General features: G+C 49.3%; 1 protein-coding gene across 1 annotated transcript in view; it reads left to right on the top strand.

Annotated features, from left to right (window-relative positions):
- The window catches only part of LOC120882450, a 165,715-nt gene that overhangs the window by 32,706 nt on the left and 108,331 nt on the right, over nucleotides 1-24,678 (top strand). Inside the window, 12 exon segments of the mRNA XM_040266466.1 lie at nucleotides 1,310-1,498; nucleotides 9,769-9,924; nucleotides 10,409-10,593; nucleotides 11,510-11,692; nucleotides 12,723-12,814; nucleotides 14,736-14,899; nucleotides 17,592-17,751; nucleotides 17,997-18,076; nucleotides 20,389-20,575; nucleotides 21,451-21,606; nucleotides 22,224-22,357; nucleotides 23,557-23,715. Coding sequence (XP_040122400.1) covers nucleotides 1,310-1,498; nucleotides 9,769-9,924; nucleotides 10,409-10,593; nucleotides 11,510-11,692; nucleotides 12,723-12,814; nucleotides 14,736-14,899; nucleotides 17,592-17,751; nucleotides 17,997-18,076; nucleotides 20,389-20,575; nucleotides 21,451-21,606; nucleotides 22,224-22,357; nucleotides 23,557-23,715 — 1,845 coding nt within the window.

Genomic DNA, 24,678 nt, shown 5'->3' with positions numbered 1-24,678 from the left:
GAGAACAGGAGGAGAATAGTAAGATGGGAGCTCAGGGAGGGAGCAGGACCATGTTGAGGAAGGGTTTCAAGTTGGGGAGCGACATGCAATTTGAATGTGGAAAATGATTTGTAAGGGGCAGCACTGGAAGAGGGATGATCTCTGAGGTCATGTGCCCAGCAAGCTTTGAAGTAATGTAATACCTTGGGGCCCTTCCATCTCTTCCCCCCAGGTCCCTGGAGCTTGTCTGAGGGAGGGTGCTCTGTGCTCTATCCCAGAGCTTTCTAATTTATGGAGAACTGGGGACTTACCATCCAAACTTTGCCTGCTGGGCACCTGAGCTTAGATCTGCCAAGGGCTGAACCTCTGGTAATTTCTCTGCAAATGCTCTCATAGACATCTAGATGAGAGGTCGGAAGGAAACGATGTAAGAATGAGTGAACACGAGGGTGGGTGGATAGGTAGAGGGAATGAAGGAAGGGCTCATTCATTCATCCATCAGATTTTGAGAATCACTCAGGTCATCTGTTAGTCAGGGTTCTCCAGAAAAGTAGAACCAATAGAGTTATAGAGGCTGACAGGTCCCAGATCTACAGTCAGCAGGGGAACTGATGGTGTATTTCCCGTCTGAAGACAGGAAAAGCCAATGTCCCAGTCTGAAGGCAGTCAGGGAGGAGAAATGCCCTCTTATTTGGAGGAAGGGCAGCCTTTTGTTTTATTCAGGCCTTCAACTGATTAGATGAGGCTCACCCTCATTATGGAGGGCAATCTGCTTGACTTAGTCCACTGATGTAAATGTTAAACTCATTAAAAAATGCTCTCACAGAAACATCTGTAATAACACTGGACCGAATATCTGGGCACCCCATTGCCCAGTCATGTAGAGACAGAATTAACCATCTCACCAGGCATTGAGTGCCCTTGGTGAATGAGACACAGGTCCCTGCTCTCATGGAGCTCAAGATCTTGCAGGGAGACACATAAATTAGTCTGAGTGTGACTTTGGAGTATTGTGCTTGACACTCAGAGGAAGGGGTAATAAATTTGGCTGGGGGTGGGGAGGTGGAATGTATGGAGCCGGTGATACAGGAATTCAGGGAAGGCGTCCCAGAAGTGGTGACATTTGAACCAGGCCTCAAAGAATTGGTCAGAATTCTTTCTATGTGTCATTTGCCAAGCAGATGTGGAGCTGAGATTGTATCTCTTGACACTGGGGCCTGGATGGGCCCTAGGGAGCCTGGAGCTCCCTGTTCAAGCTTCCAGCCCCACAGCTCTTGGTTACTATTATAACCAAGTTACTGTTCCCTGAGCCCCTGACTTTCCTTCCCAGTTGGGGCTCCGGCTGGAAAATGCCGAGGAAATGGCCCGCAGGCTGTTTGGCCCGAAGTCATTCTGGGGGCAGGAAGAAGAGAGACAAGCCCAGGCGAAGGAGCCCCCAGAGGCAGAGCCAGGGCCCACACCGGCCGACCCAGCCTGTTCAGGAGAAAGGTCCAGAAGGATGAGGGACTTGCAGCAGAAGGTAAGGGAAGCACCTGTGCCCAGCTCATTTCACCCTCCCCCTGTCAGATGCCAGCTTGGGCTTTGGGACTGGGGGACGCAGGTGTCCATGAACTCTGACCCTTCCCTCCCACCCCTACCACCTTACAGAAGCAAACTGCTGGTCTAGATCTCAGCAGGGAGCTGCTAGCCTGCCTTCTTTTGAAAAACCATTTGATATATCATCTTTTGAAAAACCATTTGATATAGAAAAGTGCCCACTTGGGAAGTGTGTTTCCATCAGTGAAACATCCTTGTAACCAGCACCCAGATCCTCATAAGCTCCCCAGAGGCACCCTTCTGCCTTCCTATTCTGGTTTACCCACCCATAACCAGAGGTAAGCAACCACTGTTCTGACTCCTAATAGCACTGAGTAACCTTAAAAAACAGCTTTGTTAAAAAAAAGAAAATCAGCTTTGTTGAGATGTCATTGCCCTACAATAAATGGTATGTATTTAGAGTGTTGACACATACTGTTTGACAAGTTTTGACATATGTAAACACTGAAGGGGCTTCACTGATGGCTCAGTGGGAAAGAATCTGCCTGCCAATGCAGAGGACAAGGGCTCCTTCCCTGGGTCAGGAAGATGCCCTGGAGGAGGGAATGGTGACCCACTCTAGTGTTCTTGCCTGGGAAATCCCATGGACAGAAGATCCCGGCAGGCTACAGTCCATGGCTTGCAGGGTTAGACATGATTTTGTGACTGAGAGACAGCAGCAATACACCATGAAACCACTATCAACTAAATCAACATATTCATCACCCTCAAAGGCTTCTTAGTCTCCTTAATCCCTTCTTCCTGCTCCAACCCTGCCCCCCTATTGTGATATGCTTTTTCTGTCACGATAGATGAGTTTGCATTTTCTGGAATGTTGCATAAATGGAATCATGCAGCATATACTTTTGTCTTTGAAGCATGTGCTGCTTTCTGGCCTCACTTCCTCTGGCCTCAGTGTAATTATTTTGAGATTTATCCATCATGCAGGGTATACTAGTAGTTTATTTCTTCCTATGGTCAAGTAGTGTTCCATTGTAGGGATGGACCTCAGTCCGTTTAAGTATTCACCTGTTGATGAACATTTTCATTATTTCCGGTTTTGGGGCAATTACAAGTAGGGCTGCTATGCACATTTATGTACGTGGTGGTGGTTTAGTTGCTAAGTTGTGTCCAACTCTTGCAACCCCATGGACTGTAGCCCGTCAGGCTCCTCTATCCATGGGATTTTCCAGGCAAGATACTGGATTGACTTACCATTACAAATCTTCATATAAACATATGTTTTCAGGTTTGGGGTAAATATTGAGGAATGGGATGGCTGGATAATATGTTTAATTTTTTAAGAGATACCTACATTGTTTTGCAAAGTGGTTGTACTATTTTGCATCCTCACCAGCAGTGTAGGAAAGGTCTAATTCCTCCACATCCTCGCCAACACTTGGTAGGATTAGACTTTTTAGTTTTTGCCATTATAATAGTGTGTGGTAGTATCTCATGGCTTTATTCCCTAATGCTGCTAATGTTGAGCATCTTTTCATGTGCTTATTTGTTATCCATGCGTCTTTGGTGAAGTGTATGTTCAAATATTTTGTCCTTTTAAAAAAAAAAATTGGGTTGGTTTCTTAAGAGCAAGTTTTGAACATTCTTGATCTATTCAGAACACAAGGCTTTTGTTAGCTGTGTGACTTGCAAATACTTTCTCCCAGGGTGTGGATGGTCTTTCCATTCCCTTAACAGTGTCTTTTTCTGGCCATGCTGGGTCTTCACTGCGGTGCGCAGGCTTCCCTAGTTGCGGCACCCAGGCTCTAGAGCGCACGGGCTCTGTAGCTGCAGTAGTGGGCTTCTCTTGGCTGTGGTGTGTGTGCTTAGTTACCTCACAGCATGTGGTATCTCAGTTTCTCAACCAGGGATCGAACCCACGTCCCTTGCGTTGGAAGGCAGACTCTTAACCACTGGACCCCCAGGGAAGTCCCAACAGTGTCTTCTAAAGAGCAGACATTCTTGATTTGAATAAAGTCAGGTTTATCCATTTCTTTTATGTGTAGTGTTTTGAGTGTTAGCATCTAAGAAGTCTTGGCCTAAAGCAGTGTTACCGAGATTCTTGGAACCCTCTGGAGACTTCCAGAGTTCTCTGCGCAACTCTTTGCCCTCTTGTCCTCTGCCCCGCAATGTGGTCACCTTGGTCTCCCCAGGCTCCCAGATCCGTAACTCCAAGAGTCTGCCCTGCCGCACTCTGTTCCCCTCCCAGCCCCTCAGCGTGAACTCCCTCCAGGCGGGGAGCTGAGGCTCACTTGCTATTTCCTGTCTCTTGGGTTCACCATCTCGCATTACTTGGTGGTGTCTAATGTCTTGGGAACTTTTGTTTAATCTGTTTCATCTGAGTCTCGAGTTGCTCCACACGGGGAGGTAAATGCAATCTCTATTACTTCAATTTGGTTGATAGTAGAAGTCACATCTAGTTCCTTTTGTGAACTTTATGTAAACGGAATCATTTACACGTACTCTTTTGGAAAAAAAAGTGATGTTCACGTAACATAAAGTTAGCCATTTAAAAATATACAATTCAGTGACACGTGATACATTCACAGCGTTGTGCAACGACCACATCTGTCTAGTTCCAAAACATTTTCGTCACCCCAAGGAGACCCCACCTCCGTTAGTGGTCACGTGCCGTGCCCTCATTTCCCAGCCCTGCCAACCATGAATGTGCTTTCTGTCTTGATGGATTTATCTATTCTGGACATTTCTTATAAACAGAATCACACAATGTGTGGCCTTTTGTGTCTGGCTTCTCTCACCAAGCATGTTTTTGAGGTTTATTTGTGTCAGAGCATGGATCAGTACTTCATTCTTTTTTTCCATCGCACAAATAATTCCTTTCTTAATTGAAGTATAGTTGATTTCTTATGTGATAGTTTCTGGTGTACAGTGAAGTGATTCAGTTATATATGTGTGTGTGTGTGTGTACATTTGCACTTTTTCAGATTCTTTTCCATTCTAGATTATGATAAGATATTGAGTATATTTCTCTGTGCTATACAGCAACTTCCCTGAATGAACTTCATGAACTTCCCTGCAGTGGTACAGTGGTTAAGACTCCGTGTTTCCACCGCAGGGGATAAGGGTTCAATCCCTGGTTAGGAAACTAAGATTCCACGTGCTTCATGGTGCAACCGAAAAATACAAAATTTAGGAGCTTCCCTCGTGGCTCAGCTGGTAAAGAATCTGCTAGCACTGCAGGAGACCTGGGTTCGATCCCTGTTTCAGGAAGATCCCCTGGAGAAGGAAATGGCAGCCCACTCCAGTATTCTTGCCTGTAGAATTCCATGGACAGCAGAACCTGGTGGGCTATAGTCCATGGGGTTGCGAAGAGTCAGACATGACTGAATGACTTCACTTTCACTTTGTACAGTAAGTCCTCTTGTTTATCTATTTTATATATAGTACTGAGTATATGTTAATCCCAAACTCCTAATTTATCCCTCCCCACCCCCTTTGCCCTTTGGTAACTGTAAGTTTGTTCTCTATGTCTGTGGGTCTCTTTCTGTTTTGTAAATAAGTTCATTTATATCATTTTTTAGATTCTACATATAAGTAATATCATACGATGTTTGTCTTTGTCTGACTTTACTTAGTATGATAATCTCTAGGTCCATTCACAATGCTGCAGATGACATACTTCATTCTTTTTTACGGCTGAGTAGTATTCCGTTGTGTGTGTGTATCTCACATCTTCTTTATCCATTTATCTCTCAGTAGACACTTAGATTGCTTCCATATCTTGGCTGTTGCTGCTATAAACATTAAGGTGCATGGTGTGAAGTGGTTTTGATTTGCATTTCTCTAAAAAAATAATTAAAAGACGCTTACTCCTTGGAAGAAAAGTTATGACCAACCTAGATAGCATGTTCAAAACCAGAGACATTACTTTGCCAACAAAGGTCTGTCTAGTCAAGGCTATGGTTTTTCCAGTGGTTATGTATGGATGTGAGAGTTGGACTGTGAAGAAAGCTGAGCGGCGAAGAATTGATGCTTTAGAACTGTGGTGTTGGAGAAGACTCCTGAGAGTCCCTTGGATTGCAAGGAGATCCAACCAGTCCATTCTGAAGGAGATCAGCCCTGGGATTTCTTTGGAAGGACTGATGCTAAGGCTGAAACCCCAGTACTTTGGCCACCTCATATGAAGAGTTGACTCATTGGAAAAGATTCTGATGCTGGGAGGGATTGGGGGCAGGAGGAAAAGGGGACGACAGAGGATGAGATGGCTGGATCACTGACTCGATGGACATGAGTCTGAGTGAACTCCGGGAGTTGGTGATGGACAGGGAGGCCTGGCGTGCTGCGATTCATGGGGTCACAAAGAGTCGGACACGACTGAGCAACTGAACTGAACTGACTGAATAATTAGTGATGTTGAGTATCTTTTCATGCGCCTGTAGGCCATCTGTATGTCTTCTTTGGAGAAATGTCTCTTTAGGTCTTCTGCCCGTTTTATGACTAGGTTGTTCTGATACTGAGCTGTGTGAACTATTTATGTATTTTGGAAATTAATCTTTTGTCGATTGCATCATCTGCAAATATTTTCTCTCAGTCCATAGGCTTTCTTTTTTTTTTGTTTATGGTTTCTTTTGCTGTGCAAAAGCTTCTAGGTTTGGTTAGGTCCTGTTTATTTTCCCTTTTATTTCTTTTGCCTTGGGAGACTGACCTAAGAAAACATTGCTATGATTTATGTCAGAGAAAGTTTTGCCTATATTCTAGGAGTTTTATGGTATCATGTCTTATGTTTAAGTCTTTAAGCCATTTTGAGTTTATTCTTGTGTATGATGTGAGAATGTGTTCTAACTTCATTGACTGACAAGCGGCTGTACAGCTCTCCCAGCACCAGTTGCTAAAGAGACTGTCTTTTCTCCAGTGTATATTCTTGTGTCCTCTGTCATAGATTAACTGATCTTAGGTGTGTGAGTTTATTTCTGGGCTCTCTAACCTGTTCCATTGACCTATGTGTCTGGTTTTGTGCTTCAGTCCTTCTTAAGGCTGGATCATAGTCATTGTATGGATGGATTTTGCATGTCCGTTTACCCACTGACTTTCGGGTTGTTCCCATCTTCTGACGATTGTGAATAATGCTGTCCACATCCTCTTTTTTGTGTCTGACTTCTTTTGCTTAAAGTATGTTGTGAGATTAATCTGTGTTGCTGTGTGTACTTACAGCTTGTTCCTTTTCCTTGCTGTATAGCATTCCATGGTGTGAACACACCACAGTTTCTTTATCCAGCTATCCATTTACTGTTGACAGTTTCCTTACCCAGTTTTGAAGCCAGTTTCTGGCTTGTTACAGGTAGTGTGTTCTTGCGCGTGTCCCTTTGGTGAATCTCTGTGGATACATTTGTTCCATGTGTGCAAGTCGTGGACTTGCTGGGCAAGGGGGTGGGTGTATGTGTGCTTCCTCTGGTTTCCCACTTGATACTAGTACTTGAGTATTTTTCTTACTGAAAACTTACTGTATGCAAACATTTTAATACCCATTCTGTGGGTGGGGACCTTACTTTACATAACCTTTTCCCCACCAATGGATACTGAGGTTGTTAGTCCCTTCTTGGTCTTATAAATGTCATTTCCATGTACATCTGGGGGTGATTAAGGTGGTGGCTGAGGCATTTCCTCATGTGTTCACTCACTAACCATCAGCTATGACCCCCACACAGCCGTGGAACACAAAGATGATCAGGGTGTGGTCCCTGCTGTCAAAAGCCTCTTGGACTAAATCTGAAACCAGTAAGTAACTTGAATGAGGACTGTGGGTTGGATATAAATGTTTTTTCTTAGAGTCACAATCCCACAATTTCTTAGAATAACACAATTGGTCTGTTACTTTCTCACTTTTTTTAAGGCTTTTTTTGGTTTAGGTTTTTTTTTAATCAGTTAGTTAACTTTTGGCTGCTCTGGGTCTTTGTTACTATGCGCGGTCCTCTAGTTGCGGCGAGTGGGGGCTACTCTTCACTGCGGTGCTCGGCCTTCTCACTGCAGCGGCTTCTCTCGTTGTGGAGCACAGGTTCTAGGTGCGCGAGCTTCAGTAGCTGCAGCGTATGCGCTCGGTAGTTGGGGCGCATCAGCTTAGCTGCTCCGTGACATGTGAAATGTTCCTGGACCAGTGATTGAACTTGTGTTCCCTGCCTTGGCAGGCGGATTCCTAACCACTGTGCCACCAGGGAAGTCCTGTATTCTCGCTTTTGATATATGTTCACTTTGCAAAATATATTTTGCACAAGTGCAGTGATGAGTGGGACGTCCCTGGTGGCTCAGACGGTAAAGCATCTGTCTACAATGCGGGAGACCTGGGTTCGATCCCTGGGTCGGGAAGATTCCCTGGAGAAAGAAACAGCAACCCACTCCAGTACTCTTGCCTAGAAAATCCCATGGATGGAGGAGCTTGGTGCAGGCTACTGTCCATGGGGTCACAAAGAGTCGGGCACGACTGAGCAACTTCACTTCTTCAGTGATGAGTGACAGTAGTCCTTGGCCTGAGTGCTGGAGAGACGGCAGGGCATGGTGGGGACTGTGGTAGACAGGCTTGCAGCTCAGGCCTCGGCTCACTGGCAGCCACCACTCAGTTCTGAATGCCTGTTGCCCTTTTGGGGAGGGGGAGAGTGAGAGGCAGTGGGAGACAGGCCAATATTTCTCTTCTTTTGAGAAGCTGGGTATTTGGATTTTATATAAAATCTCCCAGGTTTTAAATAGTAGAGATAAATTTTTAAAAATACATACTGCCTGAAATATAAAGACCAAGAAACTGTCACACATCAGAGGAGAGTGAAGACACATGATACTAAACACCACGTGGTGCTGGATTGAATCCTGGAACAGAAAGAGGACGGAATGGAAAAACCGGTGAAACCCGAGTAAAGTCTGGAGTTTCGTTAATAGCATGCTGGTGTTGGTTGCTTCATTTTCACTGTGCGTCTTGGTTGTGTAAGATGCTAACAGTGGAGGAAACAGGCTGAGGTGCATGGGAGCTCTCTGTAGCTTTGCAACTTCTTCCAAAAATTTTTATTGTTGTGGCTCAGCTGGTAAAGAATCTGCCTGCCATGTGGGAGACCTGGGTTCGATCCCTGGGTTGGAAAGATCCCCTGGAGAAGGGAAAGGCTACCCACTCCAATATTCTGGCCTGGAGAATTCCATGGACTATATATAGTTCATGTGGTCGCAAAGAGTCAGACATGACTGAGCGACTTTCACTTTCATAGTTGATTTACAGTATAGTATTCGTTTCAGGTTTACAGCAAAGTGACTCAGTTTTCCATATATGAATCTGCTGAGCTTAGTGGCTCAGTCGTGTCCGACTCTCTGTGCGACCCCATGGACTGTGACCTTCCAGGCCTCTCTGTCCATGGGGATTCTCCAGGCAAGAATACTGGAGTGGGTTGCCATGCCCTCCTCCAGGGAATCTTCCCGACCCAGGGATTGCCAGTCTCCCACACTGCAGACGGATTCTTTACCAGCTGAGCCACCAGGGAAACCCCCATATGTATATCTACTTTTCTTAGATTCTTTTCACATATAGGTTATTAACAGAGTATTGAGCAGAGTTTCCTGTGCTATATAGTTACTTATTAATTATCTATTTCAGATGTAGTAGTTTGTATGTGTCAATCTCAATCTCCCAGTTTATCCACCCCCCTTTCCCCTCTGGTAACCATAAGTTTGTTTTCTATATCTGTGACTCTGTTTCTGCTTTGTAAATAAGTTCACTTTAGTATCATTTTTCTGGATTCCACGTGTAAGTGATATCATATGATATTTGTCTTTCTCTGTCTGACCTACTCCACTCAGTATAACAATCTCTAGGTTCATCCAAAGGGCATGAACCTAGGGTTTGCTGCAAAGGGCATTATTTCATTCTTTTTAATGGCTGAGTAGTATTCCATTGTACCACATCTTTATCTATTACTCTGCTGATGGACACTGGGGTACATCTATGTTTTTGAATTGCAGTTTTGTCTGGCTATATTGCTGGATCATATTCAGCCTGGATTTTTAAAAGCTTGTATTATTTATACACACACATTGCACTGGGTGTTGGGTAGACTGTGCAGGTGTAAGAAAATATGTCTGTAGGTTCTGCCCGTGGACTGTGAGTTTTGCAGGTCCTGTTCTGAGCCCCACTAGCCCTTGACCTTTCTCTCCAGCTGCCCCTTCTCCCTCCCAAGGTCCAGGTGCCTTGCCCGGCTAAGCCAGACCTGTTCCTGGTCACAGGTGGCCCGGAGGCGCGGGGAGCGGCAGGCGCTGAAGTGTCAGCTGAGCATGAAGGTGTTCGGGCATGAGTTGAGCTTTGTGAACTGTGGGGTGATGGGGAGCCACATGACGCGCCAGTCCCTGAACCTGGCTGAGCTTGCCATCAAACTCCTGAAGGTACCTCAGGCTGGGCTTGGCCCATCCCTACCGTCTGACCTGATGATGTTTCCTTTGATGCTTTGGGGGAATACTAAAGTACTTTCAAACTCAAGAGCATGAAATTTGGAACCAGACTGCCCAAGGTCAAAAATTGGCTGCACCGCTTACCGCCTTGGGTGTATTGTTGAATTTATCGTGGCCTCAGTTTCTGCATCTGTGAAATGGGCATGATAGACTAGTGTCCTGTACCAGGTGTGCAAGGAGGGCCCACACCCTGGATGGGCCTGGATGCCTGACCTCTGACTATGACCTGCAGTAACCCGTCTTGGTTCAAACCCCAGTTCTGCTGGTTTCTAGCTACATGGGCTTGGCTGGGTTATTTTTATCTGTTTAGGGGCTCTGTTTTCTCATCTGGAAACTGGGGACAATGATAAGGTTCTGTCTGAGGGTTGTGAGGGGCAAGTGAGGGGGTCATGTGCACTGTACGGTTCTCTGACTGCAGGGCCAGGAGGTGCAGGTGAACCGGAGGCTGAACCTAGCAATGCAAGAGCTCACCTTTCCCACCATGTCTGGGCTCCCAGCCCGGTTGACCCTCAACGTCTCGGCTGCCGTCAGCATCCGGGTCCGAGGGACAGCCGACTTCCAGCAGCGCTCAGATTTCTCTGTGAATGGTTACATCAAGCCCAGGTAACTGGCTCCTCAGATCTGGGGGAGATAGGTGGATCAGGACCTCCCCTGCAGAGAGCTGGGGCATCAGCATGGGCTGAGTGGGGAGCCCTGCTCTGCGACTACCTTTATACCAGCTACTGTAGATGGAGTATTTTTTGTGCCAAGAGACTAAAGAGATCCTGGGCAGTTGTGCCCACTTTACAGATGAGGAGACTGAGGCTCAGCAAGGTACAGCCCCCATGCCCAACGTAGCACAGCAGCTGGGATTCACAGCCTGTGTCTCAGCCAGGCTCTTCCCTCTGCCCCCTCTGCCTCTTGGGGGAGAGGGTGGGAAGAGAGGGAGAGGGAGGAGCATTTAAGGTACAGGAACCCACATGGCCACACACAAGGCGGACACTTTTCTTATTTCCATTAAGGGTTAAGGAAATTGAGACTCACAATGAGTGCACAGCTGACCCAGGGCCACACGGCATCGAGGATTTTGAGCAGAACAATGTTCACCTGTCCCAGGCCAGCTGGGCGACTCTCCCAGTCACTAAGCTGACCTGCCTTTCATTTCTGGGTCCAATGTGGGGAATGTGGGTGTCCTGTGTTGCCTTTTGTTGGGCATAGAGACCTTGGGCTTGGACTCTGACAATCGGGGCTCCAGACTGGCTGTTCCAGGTCCCAACTGTGGAACCCATGCAGGTGGTGTCACCTCTGTGAGTCTCCGTTTGTCTGTCTGTTAAATGGGGCTAATGATGGTGAGGGTTCGATGGCAAAGTATAGAGTTCTTGGCCCACATGGAGTGTGTGGTCAGTGATGGCCGCAGTGGAGGGGCCGCTCTGACTCAGGACCTTGGAGTGAAGCTGGCAGGGGGTTCGTGGTGCATGGGTTGGCACTGGTTTGGCTGTTGCCTGGGGCCATAGGCTGCAGCCGTGTGCTTCTTCCTTAGCGCGCTGCTCCAGATCTCGGCACAGATGGGCACAGTGGGTGCCCTGGGGCAGGCCGGGCTGAGGTGGGTGACTGGTGTTCGCGGCACCGCCAGCCTGGATGGTGGGATCCAGGCGAGGAAGGGCCAAGACCTCAGGGTGCATCTGAACACACCAGAGGAGGTCGTGGAGCTGTTCCGCTTCAGGTGGGTTCCCTAACCCGGGGAGGAAGCGTGTGAATATGTCTGTGTGTGAGCACTGGTGTGGGTGTGGGTGTCTGTGAGAGTGTACATGCCTGTGTCTGAGAGTGTGTGCCTACGGGTGTGCCTGTGAGTCTGTGTATGTGATTGCATGTCTGTGGGCGTGTTTGTGAGACAGTTTGCCCATGTCAGTGAGTGGCGTGTGTGTGTGTGTATGTCAGGGTAGGGTGGGTGTGTCTGTGACAAGGGCTGAGGGAGCCCGGGAGGTGGGGACTCCCACAGTGCTCAGATCTTTCCGGGGGTCCCTCCTGGGGTCTGCTCTGCCCCAGCCTCCTGGAGAGGTGATACTTAGAGAGCAGTGGGTTCAGAGGAAACAGGAGAAGCCAGACTGCCCCCACCTCCACCTCCACCCTTCCCTTGCTGGAGGCACTGTTGCCCATCTGACCCTCTCTGGGCAGCGGCCAGTGGGGTCTCCTTTTACTTGTCAATTAAATCCTATCACACTCCCCCTCCCCTATTTAAAATCCCTTGCTTGCATCCAGGATAACCCAGCCAGTATGCTTCCCCTGCCTGATGGAGGCCCTGCCCCCTCCCTCACTCGTCTCCTGCCACTACTTCCCCCCACTCCCTCCCCGCCGTTCTGACCCCTTCACCACCCTTTTGTAGGTGGTCCTAAAGAGCGTCCTTTATTCTCACCCCAGGGCCTTTGCACCTGCCGTTCCCTCTGGGATGCCAGCTCCTTCTCATCCTTTGATGCTCTGACCATATATTACCTCTGCAGTGTCCCCTCCAAACCCCCCAGCTAACCAATGCCTTGCTGTATCCCCAAGATGGATGCTATGCCCATGCCATCCCATATTTTAGGATTTCCATAGCGCATGTCACCCTCTGTGTTCATGGACTGACTCCCCCACGAGCATGCATGTGCCCCAAGGGCCTGTCCGGTTCCTGCTGGGACCTGCCCCAGCGCCTCGCCCTGGTGGGTTTATGGATGAATGCAGTGACTCACCTGGCACTTGCCTCCCTTCCCACCCAGCTCTCAGCTGTATCTCGTCACTGGGGATGGTATGAGGAGCCTCAATCACGTTCCCAGCCCTTCCAAGGCCCAGTCCTGTACCAGCAAGGAAGGTGGGTGCCAGCAGGCCCTCCGTGTCATTGTCCCAGGATGGGCGTCTTGGGGGCTGAGGGGTAAGATAACAGCTCCAAATTCCAGAGTTGTCTTCTGCCCTGAAAGTACTTATGCCCCTTAACTCAGTGATGCTGTGTCTAGACTCTGTGTCCAGTTACTCAGTCATGTCCAACTCTTTGTGGCCCCACGGACTGTAGCCTGCCAGGCTCCTCTGTCCATGGAATTTTCCAAGCAAGAATACTGGAGTGGGTTGCCATTTCCTTGTCCAGGGGATCTTCCCGGCTGAGGGATTGAACCCACGTCTTTTGTATCTCCTGCATGGGCAGGTGGGTTCCTTACCACTAGCACCACATGGGAAGCCCTCCCTATACCTTATGAAAATAAGCCAAAATAGCTTTAAAAGGGCTGAATGCACAGAGATGTTTGTTGTGTCATTATTTACAGAGCAAAAAAAAAAAAAAGATGGCAACTCAAATATCCAACAGTAGGAGAATGGCTTATTATGACGGCCTTTGAGCTAAGAATAGACTTTTACATTTCCAAACACTGAAAAAATAATCAAAAGAAGACTATTTCAGAACATGTGAGAAATTAGTGAAATTCATATTTCAGTGCCCAGAAATGAAGTTTTATTGGTGCAGAGCCACTCCCGTTGTCTGTGGCCTTTCTTCAACAACAGCAGAGCTGAGTAATAGCAAAGTGCGGTCACGGTTGTGTGACCAGCAAAACCTCAAGTATTTACCATCTGGCCATTTACTGAAGATGTTTGCCAACTCCTGGTTTCATAAAATACTGAGATATCCTGGAACTTTTGAAGTCTGTAAAGAAGGGCATTTTTTAGTAGATTTTTTTGCATTTCCTTTTTTACGTATATATGTATGTACGTATTTTTGGCTGCACTGGGTCTTCACTGCTGTGCGCAGGCTTTTGTCAGTTGCGGTGAGTGGGGACTACCGTTTCTTGTGGTGCATGGGCTTCTCACTGTGGCGGCTTCTCTTGTTGCAGAGTGAGGGCCCTGGAGCAGAGGCTCGGTAGTTACAGCGCATGGGGTCAGTAGTTGTGGCATTCGGGCTTAGTTGCCCCATGGCATGTGGGATCTTCCCGAGCCAGGGATCAAACCTGTGTCCGCTGCATTGGCAGGTGGATTCTTGACCACTGGACTACCAGGGAAGTCCTGAACTTCACATTTTAATAGCACAAGAAAACTCTTTGATGATAACATCAGGTGAAAGGCAACAAAATCGAGAAGGAAGAGAAGGAGGGAGATCAGTTGCAGATCTTGCAATCATTTGGGGGGTAAAGTGGGGGAGGGGCCTACTTAAGTTACTTCTTTAGGCTAAACAGTGTCCTGAACACTCACTGAGCTCTAAATCCTCCCAGCTACAGCATGGGGCTGGATCTATTATCAGTCCCCATGGACAGATGAGAAACACCAAAGCACAGAGATGTTAGGTAACATCTTGCGCAAAGTCACACAGCTGGGCAATGGCAGAATGGGGATGCGGATCCAGGCTTTCTTGCTCCCGAGCCTGTGTCCTACATCGTACTACCGGATATTCTGATAGTCTACATGAGGGGTCCTGAACCAGGGGTGATTTTGACCCTACCCTTGCCAGGGGACAGTTGGCAATGTCTGTTGACATTGCTGGTTGTCATACTGCTGTGGGAGGTGCTAAAGGCGTCTAGTGGGTCGAGCCCGGGGCGGTCCCCCACAACAAGGAGTTATCCAGGCCACCGGTTGAGAGTGCCAAAGCTGAGAAACACTGGTCTACACAGCACCACCTGCTGTGATTAATGACTAAATGACACTTTCTCCGAAGAATGTGGAGATGCTCTTTCTTTGCTGATGGGAGTGTCCGTGGCCCCGCCCGGAGCCCTCAGCTCTCTCCTGACTGGTGGTGCCTGCTCCCTTTCCCACAGCATCCCGCAGCTGGGGCTGGCAGCTCTGCACTGAGGTGTGCTGGCTGGCCCCTGACCAGCCCTTCCTGCTCCCGGTGCCTGTGTCCGCAGCCGTGACGCTGGAGAAGCAGGACCGGGGGCTCCAACAGTATCTGCTGGAAGCTGCCTACACCCTCCACCCCCAGGTAGGCCCTAGGGAAACTTCTTTCTCAACTGGATTCAGGGGCTCCCTAGGTCTTCTACTCAGAGGTCAGCCTTGAGCATCACTCATAAAGACGGGGGCCTCCTTCCTGGAGCTGTTGGGCTGGGCTTGTAGTTCCCCTCCTGCCTGAAGACCCTTGCACATGCTGTCTCTGGCTTGTTGGCTAACTCTGAATCAACCTTCATAGCTCCATTCAAGAGGTCACCTCCTCAGGGAAGCCTGCCCTGATTACCCTGAAGTGGCCATATTCATCTGCTATGTACTCTAAGGGGACTCTGTTCCTCCCCTTTCAGTCACATTTGTGTTCGTTACTGAAGCTGGTTAATTAGGATCTGTCTTCCCCACTAGTCACTCAGTTTCTGGGAACAGACCCAGTGCCTTTCTCACTCCTGGGTCCCCAGCAGCTGGCACAGAACAGACACTCGGCAGCCTCCTATCTGACCTCCCAGTTCCCATTCTTGTCTCCTTCCCATGTGTTTTCCACCAGCAGCCAGACAGACCTTCCAAAATCCCTAAAGGATTGTGTCCGTCCTTGCTCAGGACTCTGCAGTGGCTCCTTTCTCTCCGAGTAGGAGCCGAGTGCCCTGACCGACAGGCTTTCAATGATCCAGCCGTGCCAGCCTCTCGTCCCCATCTCCCCACTTTTTGACCAGGTTCACCGCTCTCCAGACACACTGACCTCCTTTTAATTAAATGCCAAGCACATTGCTGCCCCAGGGCCTTTGCACTGGCGATTTCTTCTGCCTGGAACACTCTTTCCTAGTCATCCACTTGACTCTGTGCCTTGCTGCCTTCTGGTCTCATCAAATGCCCCTTCCTCAGAAACAACTTCCTTCCCTGACCACCCGGTCCAGAACAATGACCCCTGACTCTGAGTTTGTCAGCAGAGCACTCACAGCCACTAGCTGCCATCTGACTTCCTTCTGTGTCTGGAGGTTCTGTGAGTGTGGCTGCCAGGAGGGAGGACTTTGTGTATAACACTCAGCTGCACCCTCTGTGCCTGCAACGGTGCCTCGCACACAGCAGTGGAGGTTAATTGGTTCTGCGTGAATGTACGATGGTGCAGGATATTAAAGAGGGCTCATGTGTTAAGCTGCTTTTTCACAGAAGCACACCAGAACCAAGGGTTTGGGTAAAAGTGATGGATGAAGAAAATACTCCAGGAGGACCCAGTAAGAGGGTGGAGAAAAGAAGGTGGGGAAAGGAAAGAAGCTGAGCAGGAGTGATGGCAGATGAAGTGGCAGCATCAGCCTGATCCCTGGTCAGCCCTGGAGCAGGACTTACGTAGCAGAGTTTGATCCCCTGGGGGCTAAGAAGCTAGATGTTTTTCCCTCCTTTGCTGGAAGGAATGTTCTGGATGTCACAGGTGCCTGGCATTAGGAGCAAAGTACACAGACCTCAGTGTTCATTGCATCACTGTTTCTGATAGCCAAGACATGGAAGCAACCTAAATGTCCATCAGCAGAGAAGTGGATAAGGGTGTGGTGCATATATATAATGGACTATTACTCAGCCATTTGAAAAGAATGAAGCAATGCCATTTGTAGCAATATGGGTGGACCTAGAGAGTGTCATGCTGAGTGAAGTGAGTCAAAGCAGGAGAAATATCAGGTGACAGCCCTTATATGTGGACTCCAAAAAGACATCATACAAATGAACTTTCTTACGAAACAGAAACAGACTCACAGACCGAGAACAAGCTTGTGGTTGCCAGTGGGAAGGATAGGGGCAAGGGACAGCTAGGGAGTTAGGGATGGACATGTACAAACAGCTATATTTAAAATGGACACCCAACACGGATCTGCCGTATAGCACAGGGAACTCTACTCAGTGTTATGTGGCAGCCTCGATGGGAGGGGAGTTTGGGGGAGAATGGATACGTGTGTATGCATGGCTGAGTCCCTTCATTCTTCACCTGATACTGTCACAACATTGTTAATCAGTTACACCCCAATACAAAATAAAACTTAAAAAAAAAAAAGCAAAGCACACGAAAGCTGGGAGATGAGCATGCTGAGCTGGTGAAGGGGCCCAGGGGGGTCCAGGCAGTTGTGTGTTGCAGCTGCTCCCCTGGTTGTTGGCCAAACAAACTGAGAGCCTGTTCCTGTGGTCCTGAGTTGTCCTGTAGGACTCTCCTCCAGGGTGTACAGCCCCAGACTCCTGGTTTTAGGGTTCTTGTCTTTCGAGGACAAGAATGACCATAACAACTCAGGTCTTTGGAAACATACATTTATCTATTTTTGGGTCTTCGTTGCTTTTCTCTAGTTGCGGCGAGGGGGAGCTGTTCTCCAGTTGCAGAGCTTGTGCTTCTCACTGCAGGGGCTTCTCTTATTTCGGATCATGGGCTCTGGAGTGTCTGGGCTTCAGCAGTTTCCACAGGTAGCCTCAAGAGCTGCAGTTCCCGGGCCCCTGAGCACAGGCAGTAGTTTCCACAGGTAGCCTCAGGAGCTGCAGTTCCCAGGCCCCAGAGCACAGGCTCAGTAGTTGCGGCGCATGGGCTTAGTTGCTCCACAGATTGTGGGATCTTCCTGGACCAGGGATGGAACCTGTGTCTTCTGTGTTGGCAGGCGGACTCTTTACCACTGAGCAACCGGGGGAAGCCCGGAACTCAGGCTTTTTTCAGGTGGGGGGACCTGGATGGGTTCTCAGTCTTGAGGACTCTGCCGTGTTTCCAGAAGGACTGCTGGCTCCCTCAAGAAGCCTCAGCTCACATCTTCATGGGCACGCCCGGATCGGAAGTGCCCAGGGACGTCGGGGTGGACATCAGCTACAGCTGGCCTCAGGGGAAGTTCCGTCTCAAGCTTCTCCATCCCAAGAAGAGAATTGAGCTTGATGGTAAAGACAGTGGTCCCCCTGTCACTCTGACCCCAGCCACAGGCCGGATCCATGGGCCAGATACAGCCCGCTCACTGTGGACTCTTCAGCCACCTTCTGAGGTTGGCACTACATAGAGCCCCGTTTAATGGATGAGGACCCCGGGGCTCAGAGACTAGGAAGCCAGGAGGACAATCCCCCAGCGAAGGCAGGGCTGGATCCAGGATGTTGAGCCCTGGTCTCTAAACTCTCATTTTGTCTTCCAGGAAAGATCGAGACTGTCCAGAGGGCCCGCATGGGTCACCTGGAGCTGATCCTGGATGAAAGGGACGTCTACTACATCAAGGTTTGCACCCCATCCTCAAACCCCTGATGTTGACACCTGCCACCTCCCAGGACACTTCTGGTCCCAATCCCTGCTTACTCATCACCACCTCCTTTGGTGTTTTTCGTTTCTTTTTAAATTTATTAATTAATTTGTTTGATTGCATCGAGTCTTAGTTGTGGCATGAGAGATCTTTGCTGCAGCATAGGGGATCTTTTGCTGCGACGCATAGCCTCAGTAGTTGTGGGGCATGGGCTTAGTTGCCCCATGGCATGTGGGATCTTAGTTCACTGACCAGGGATCAAACCCAAGTCCCCTGCATTGGAAGGTGGATTTTTAAAAAATATTTATTGATTTATTGGGCCTTAGTTGAGTCACATGGGATCTTCACTGTGGCATGCAGGACCTTTCAGTTGCAGTGTGTTGGTTCAGTTGCCCTGAGGCATGTGGAATCTAGTTTCCTGACCAGGGATTGAAACCCAGTCCCCTGCATTGGTAGGCAGATTCTTAACCACTGGACCTCCAGGGAAGTCCCTCCTTTGGTGCTTTAGCTGTTCTTCTCTATCCACCTACTAGTACCATCTAGTATGAAAACAAAAAAATGGGTTCAGATCTTACCACCATTGATGTCAAAAATTGATAATAATAGTAACACAGGAGCATGCTTTAAAAAATTCAGAGTAGACAAAGGTAAGTAGACAATAGTAAGTCAAGGAGTGCTACTCCCCAGATTTCCAGAAGAAATGTCAAGGCATACAGTGAGAAATCTGTGTGAGTTTTCCAGGGCTGCTCTATCAAAGTACCCTGAATTTTAGGGGGCTTAAACAATGGAAATTCTCTCATAGTTTGGAGGCTGGAAGTTGAAAATCAATGTGCTGGCAGAGTTGGTTCCTGCTAAGGCTCTAATCCATGCTTCTCTCCTGGTTTCTAGTAGCCTTGGGGATTCCTTGGCTTTTAAGTGACTGTCTTCCGCCTTGTCTCCTCATTGTCTGCCCTCTGTAGGTATCTATGCCCAAATCTCTCTTTTTGTAAGTTTCCCGGTCAGGCTGGATTAAGGTCCACACAAATGACCTCGTCCTGCCTTCATCCGCAAACATCCTGTTTGCAAATATGGTCACGTTCATATGTCCTGGGGGTTAGCTTTGGAGGGAAGCACAGTTCAGCTCATAATATTATAGATTTGAAAAACCTTTCCGTTTTTTAAAAACATCTATTTATTTTTGACTGTGCTGGCCCTTTGTAGCTGTGTGATCTTTTCTCTGGTTGCAGGGAGCAGGGACTACCCTCTCTTTGCAGTGCGGGGACTTCTCTTGTTGTGGCTCCCAGGCGCTAGAGCACAGGCTCGGTAGTTGTGGCGTGCTACTGAGTTGCTTCACCACATGTGGGTTCTTCCCAGACTGGAAATCAAACCTGTGTCCCTTGCATTGGCGGGTGGATTCTTTACCACTGAACCACCAAGGAAGCCCTATAGGTACTTTTTAAGGTTTTCAACCTGGAGGACCTAAATGGGACTCAGTGGATCCTCTAAAGCCCCTGCAATTGTGCAGAAGTTTTGTGTCTGTCCTCCTTCTGGGGAGAGGGTTTAGACCTTCCAGCCAATGCTCAAGCAGGTCTGTGACTCCAAAAAGGATAAAAAGAGCAGCTGGAGACTTGTTCCTGCCAAGCAGGACCTCTGGGCCCCTCTGGCCATGAGTCTGGTTGTTCTGTATCTGTCTCCAGTGGATTCTCAGAGAGGTCTGAGTTGAAAATTAGAGCCAGGGTTGGAATTTTTGCAGCATGAACACACTCTCAGCTCCCAAATCTGCTTCCTGTCCGGGTGCGAAGACCAAGTGTCAGGGGAGAGCATCTTCCTCTTAGAACCCCAGCTGCCTGCTGGCTGAGACTACGTGTCATTTCAGAGCTCCCAGGAGCCCTCGAAGCAATCCCACTTTGCTAAGCACACTAGTGCTAATTGCCTGCCCCTCCCTGCAGGCCTGCCTGCTGCTCTCCAGAGGGCTGTCTGCAGCCCGAAAGCACTGGCCTTTAGAGAAACTCCAGTTCTAGCTGCCTCAGACTCATGACGATCCTGGTAACAGCTGGAGCTTCAGAACTTTCCAAAGCCTTTTCTAGGATGGGCAGGGGACACATACGGCTTTGACCCTGGGTCTCTCATTTAGTACTCTTGGTAAGCCCACAGGAAATGAGGAAGCTAAGGCAGATGAACTCAGGAATACAAAGCAGAAAGGCTGGGCTAAAGTCGACTGAGAGTCTGTGGGCTTTAAGGACAGCGTGTACGGTCAGGGTGGGGCCTGTTACTGGGACCTGTCCCCTCAAGTGATCTAGGACCTTTCCAGGGCCAGAGCAACCTGTGGCCAGCAGTGGGCAGTGAGGCCCAGCGGTTTGAGGCCCAGCTGGAGGTGAAACTGGTGACATCGGGCAGCCCAGTGGTCCTCACCGGAAACCTCAGCCGGCAAGCGGGCAGCCGGTTGGCCTTCTCTGTGTCACTGAGCAACCTGTTGGGTGATGAGGCCCACGTGTCAGGTAGGAGGAGGGTGGGGGCCCTTCCTGCCACCTTTCCTTAGCGACCAGGCTTCAGGAGAGGAGGGGAGGGCTGAGTACCCAACTCGTAGTCCCCATCCCCCCAACTCCCAATATTCACATTCCACTTAAGGAAAACCCAGACCTTATATCTGCTTACAGCCTCTGCCTCCGTCCCCAGTGAGCTCAACTGGCCCCATGAACCATAAACCAGCACCTTCTGGACTGTCTGGGTTCTGACACACATTACGTGTTACGGGATGTGTAAAAAACATGTTTTGCATTTTTGACCAAAATTGCATAGGGCACTGTTTGGATCTAGAATACAGAACCTGGTCTGGATACCCACCCACCTGAGCAGGTACCGGCCCTGGTGCTGGAGCTGGCGTGGAGCCCTCCCAGTGGTGCTCCTCGTGGGGTGTTCTGGGAAATTCCGAGGGAGTGATGTGAGTGGCTGGCCCCAGTGACCAGCTGGCCTGTGCATTTATGATAGTCTTAACCATCATGGCTACTTCTGTGATCAGGATGAATGTGTAGCAGAAACAAGTTTCAGAAGGTGAAATTTACCTGATGACCCTTGACACACTCATTTCTTTTCCATCTGATCCTGTTTTGTCTTATTCTACTTTATTTAAAACCTTTTGGTCTGGACCCACAAAAGCGACTTTTGTGGTTGCCAGCTGGACAGTGAAAATGCTGTCAGCGGCCCTGATGTCAGTGGTCCTTGGTAGAGACTCAGGCATTGGTTCTACCGGGACCCCCTGGGCTGCTCCCCCATCCTTGCTCGCCTGGCACCCTAGGGTGGGGGGGGGGCAGTCCCTGGGGCCCGGCCCATGACCACACTGTACCTGCCCTCTCTCCACCTGCTCTCCCCACAGCGCTGCTGGAGAAGAAGGTGAAGGACGGACTGCAGGTGGTGTCCCTGGGTGGTGAGCTCTTTGTGCCAGGGCTTGTGGGGCTGCGTGCCCTGGGCCAGTTGCAGCGGCGGGGCCACCTCTGGACCAGCTACCTGAGGATCAAGTACGGCCTCCGGGGTATGCCCATGTGCTGGTGGGGGGGACGAGCTGGGCAGTGGCTGGACTTGTGCCCTTTCCTGGGGTGGTGGCTCCGAGGGCTTAGGTGCCAATGTCACCTTGGGTGTTTTGGCCTTACTGCACAGCTCCTTAGCTAAAGAGTCATTCTGTTAGCTTTGAATGGAGCTGAGTCCCGGCCTGTTAAAACAAGAAAAGCTCCAGGTATGTGTATTAGTGCACTGCTTAGTTGCTCATTCGTGTCCGACTCTTTGTGACCCCATAAAGTGTAGCCCACCAGGCTCCTCTTTCCATGGGGATTCCCTAGGCAAGGATATGGGAGTGGGTTGCCATGCCCTTCTCCAGGGGATCTTCCCAACCCAGGGACCGAGCCCAGGTCTCCGCATTGCAGGCGGATTCTTTACCGTCTGAGCCACTGGGAAGCCCTGAGTGTGTTGGGGTTGGGCATAAATCAGTCTCTTAAAACCTCCCAGTTGGCAGATTCCAATGAGTGACATTAGTTGAGGCAGCTCCAGAGGGCTGGCTGAAGCGGGGCTGTGCCGGATGTTCCTCTTCTCAGAATGAGGATGGAGGGCTGCCTGGCAGAGGAAGGGCAAGGGTCTCTGGGTTGCCCTGCACAGGTCAGGCCAAGCAGCTGGCTCAGGAGTGCAGCACCAGCCAGAAGCTATGGGCAGAGAGCGGCTCAGAGGCCTCCTACAAGCTGGAGCTGAATCACAAACTCCACTGCACGCAGATCCCAGCTTTCAGTCACAAGGTGGGTGCCTGAGCCAGTTGAGGGGGTCTGGAGAGAGCCCCCAGGGTCAGGGAAGTGGTGGGTGAGCACCCAGAACCCATCTTCAGAGAGGTCAATTGCTCAAGGTCAGGTATGGGGATGGATCACGGATTGGAACTTGGGTCTGATCTCCCCTCTGTTCAGCTGGCGTTTATTGAACACCTGCTGTATGCCCAACCCTGGGGGAGAGCTGTGCTCAGGGCAGTCCCCCGTCTCTGTCATCTCATTGCTGAGTGGGGAGCAGAGAGCGAGATACATGGACCAAATCGAGTGAATTATAAATGCAATGGATGATAAACAGGGCAAAGACGGATCAAACACAGGGGAGTCTCATTTGGACAGGGCTGCAGGAAAGGCTTCTTTGGTGTAAATGTATTTTAAGCTGAAAAGTAAAAAATGAGATAGTTCTGTTCCCATGGAAGTGTACTATAGCCAGAGGGAACAGTAAGTGCAAAGATGCTGGGACTGAAGGGCGAATGGAGGGATTAAGGAACGGGCAGTTTACCAGAGTGGCACGGGCCAAGCCAAAGGGAGAAGTGGCTGTTTCTTGGCTATTACTTTGTTTCCAGTTTGCCTCTTCCTCCGACTTACTGCTTCCACCAACGTGGGGCTTCTGGCTCCTTCCTTCCTGGCTATTTAGTGCCCAGTGAAGCGCTTACCTGGTACCTGGGGGAAAATGTGTCCAATAATTGAATGAATGGATGAGGCTGTGTTGCCTCAACCTGTGGTTCGGAGGCAGGAGGAAGCAGAAGGGTGCCAGGAGCCCCCAGGTGGGGAACCCTGATCCTTATAGATTCAGTCCAGGGAACCAGAGACTGTCGTGGGAGAGTGGAGCAGGGGGAGGTCTTGGGCTTATATGAAGATCAGGAGTCATCTTCCCATGGTGGGCTGGCTCTTTCTACTCCTTATCAGGGCATAGATAAGGATTGGGTTGGGGCCTTCTAGTTTCTCACCTCGGGATAGAGGGTGCTAGAAATATAGTCATGAAAGTAAATCATATTTGAATGCAAAATTTTATAAAATCAAAATCAGTGCAAAACACACACAAAAATCCATACCTATTACAGAACTCTCTCCCCAAATAAGCAAGCCTTGCATCTTGGGATGGGTGGCAGCGAGGAGACTCAGGACTGGGTGTACAAGGCTTTCTCGGGGGTCTCCCTGGGGGGGTGTGTCCCCAGGTCCAGCTGAGGCACGAGGAAGGCTCGGGACACCTGCACTGGGAGCTGGAGGCGAGCTACGGGAAGCACTGGGATGACAGCCGCAACAGGAGGCGCCTCCGCATCCTCCACACCTTCCAGAATGACTCGGGCCCAGCCCTGAGCAATCACTTCCTGGAGGTGAGTCCTGCCCCCGCAGGGCCGGTCCCTGGAGCTCAGCATGCACGGGGCAGCAGGTTCTCAGTTACAAGGATGCAGGAGCTAAAACTCAGGCCCAGAGATCTTCCTTTTGGCATCGCAGGCCCCCATGTCCCTGAGGAAGTTAAACATTTGCTGGTGTGCCGTGGGGCAGTTTGCAAGGGGGCTTGGGAAATGCAGATTTCCAGCTGTAAAAATGCATTTTGGAAACAGTTCACTTGCAGGGTTTCCTGGAAGGTACGCTTTTTTTGGTAAATCAGGAGTAACTTGAGGGCCTAGCCTCTGAACTTGCTCCTACAAGGCACATGTTATCTTTCTGAGTTTCTTTTTCAATTGTTTTTTTTTTTTTTTTTAATGTTTAATTGTGGTCAAATATACATCACATCAAGGCTTTCCTGGTGGCTCAAACGGTAAAGAATCTGTCTGTAGTGCAGGAGGCCCTGGTTCGATTCCTGGGTCAGGAAGATCCCCTGGACAAGAAAATGGCAACCCACTCCAGTGTTCTTGCCTGGAGAATTCCATGGACAGAGGCGCCTGGCGGGCAACAGTCCACGAGGTTACAAAGAGTTGGAAACAACTGAGAGACTAGCATATACACACACACACCATGAAACAGACCGTTTTCACCATTTTTAGGTGTACAGTTCAGCGGCATTAAGCTCATTCGTGTGGCCGTTACCATGGTCCATCTTTTTCATCTTGTAGAACTGAAACTCTGGACCCATTAAATAGTATCTTTCCACTCCCCTCCCCCAGCCCCGGGCAACCACCATTCTATTTCCTGTTTCTGAATTTCCCGACTCTAGGTACCCCATGGAAGTGGGATCCTATAGTATCTGCCTTTCCATGACTGGCCTGTTTCACTAAGCATAACGTCCTCAAGGTTTGTAAGTCTGAATGAAATTCCTTTGTATGGATGGACCCCATTTGGCTGATCCATTCATT

Source organism: Oryx dammah, unplaced genomic scaffold, assembly GCF_014754425.2.
Source record: "Oryx dammah isolate SB20612 unplaced genomic scaffold, SCBI_Odam_1.1 HiC_scaffold_2, whole genome shotgun sequence".
Lineage (NCBI taxonomy): Eukaryota > Metazoa > Chordata > Mammalia > Artiodactyla > Bovidae > Oryx > Oryx dammah.
Note: the sequence above shows the minus strand (reverse complement) of the source record. Positions and strands in the feature narration are given on the sequence as shown.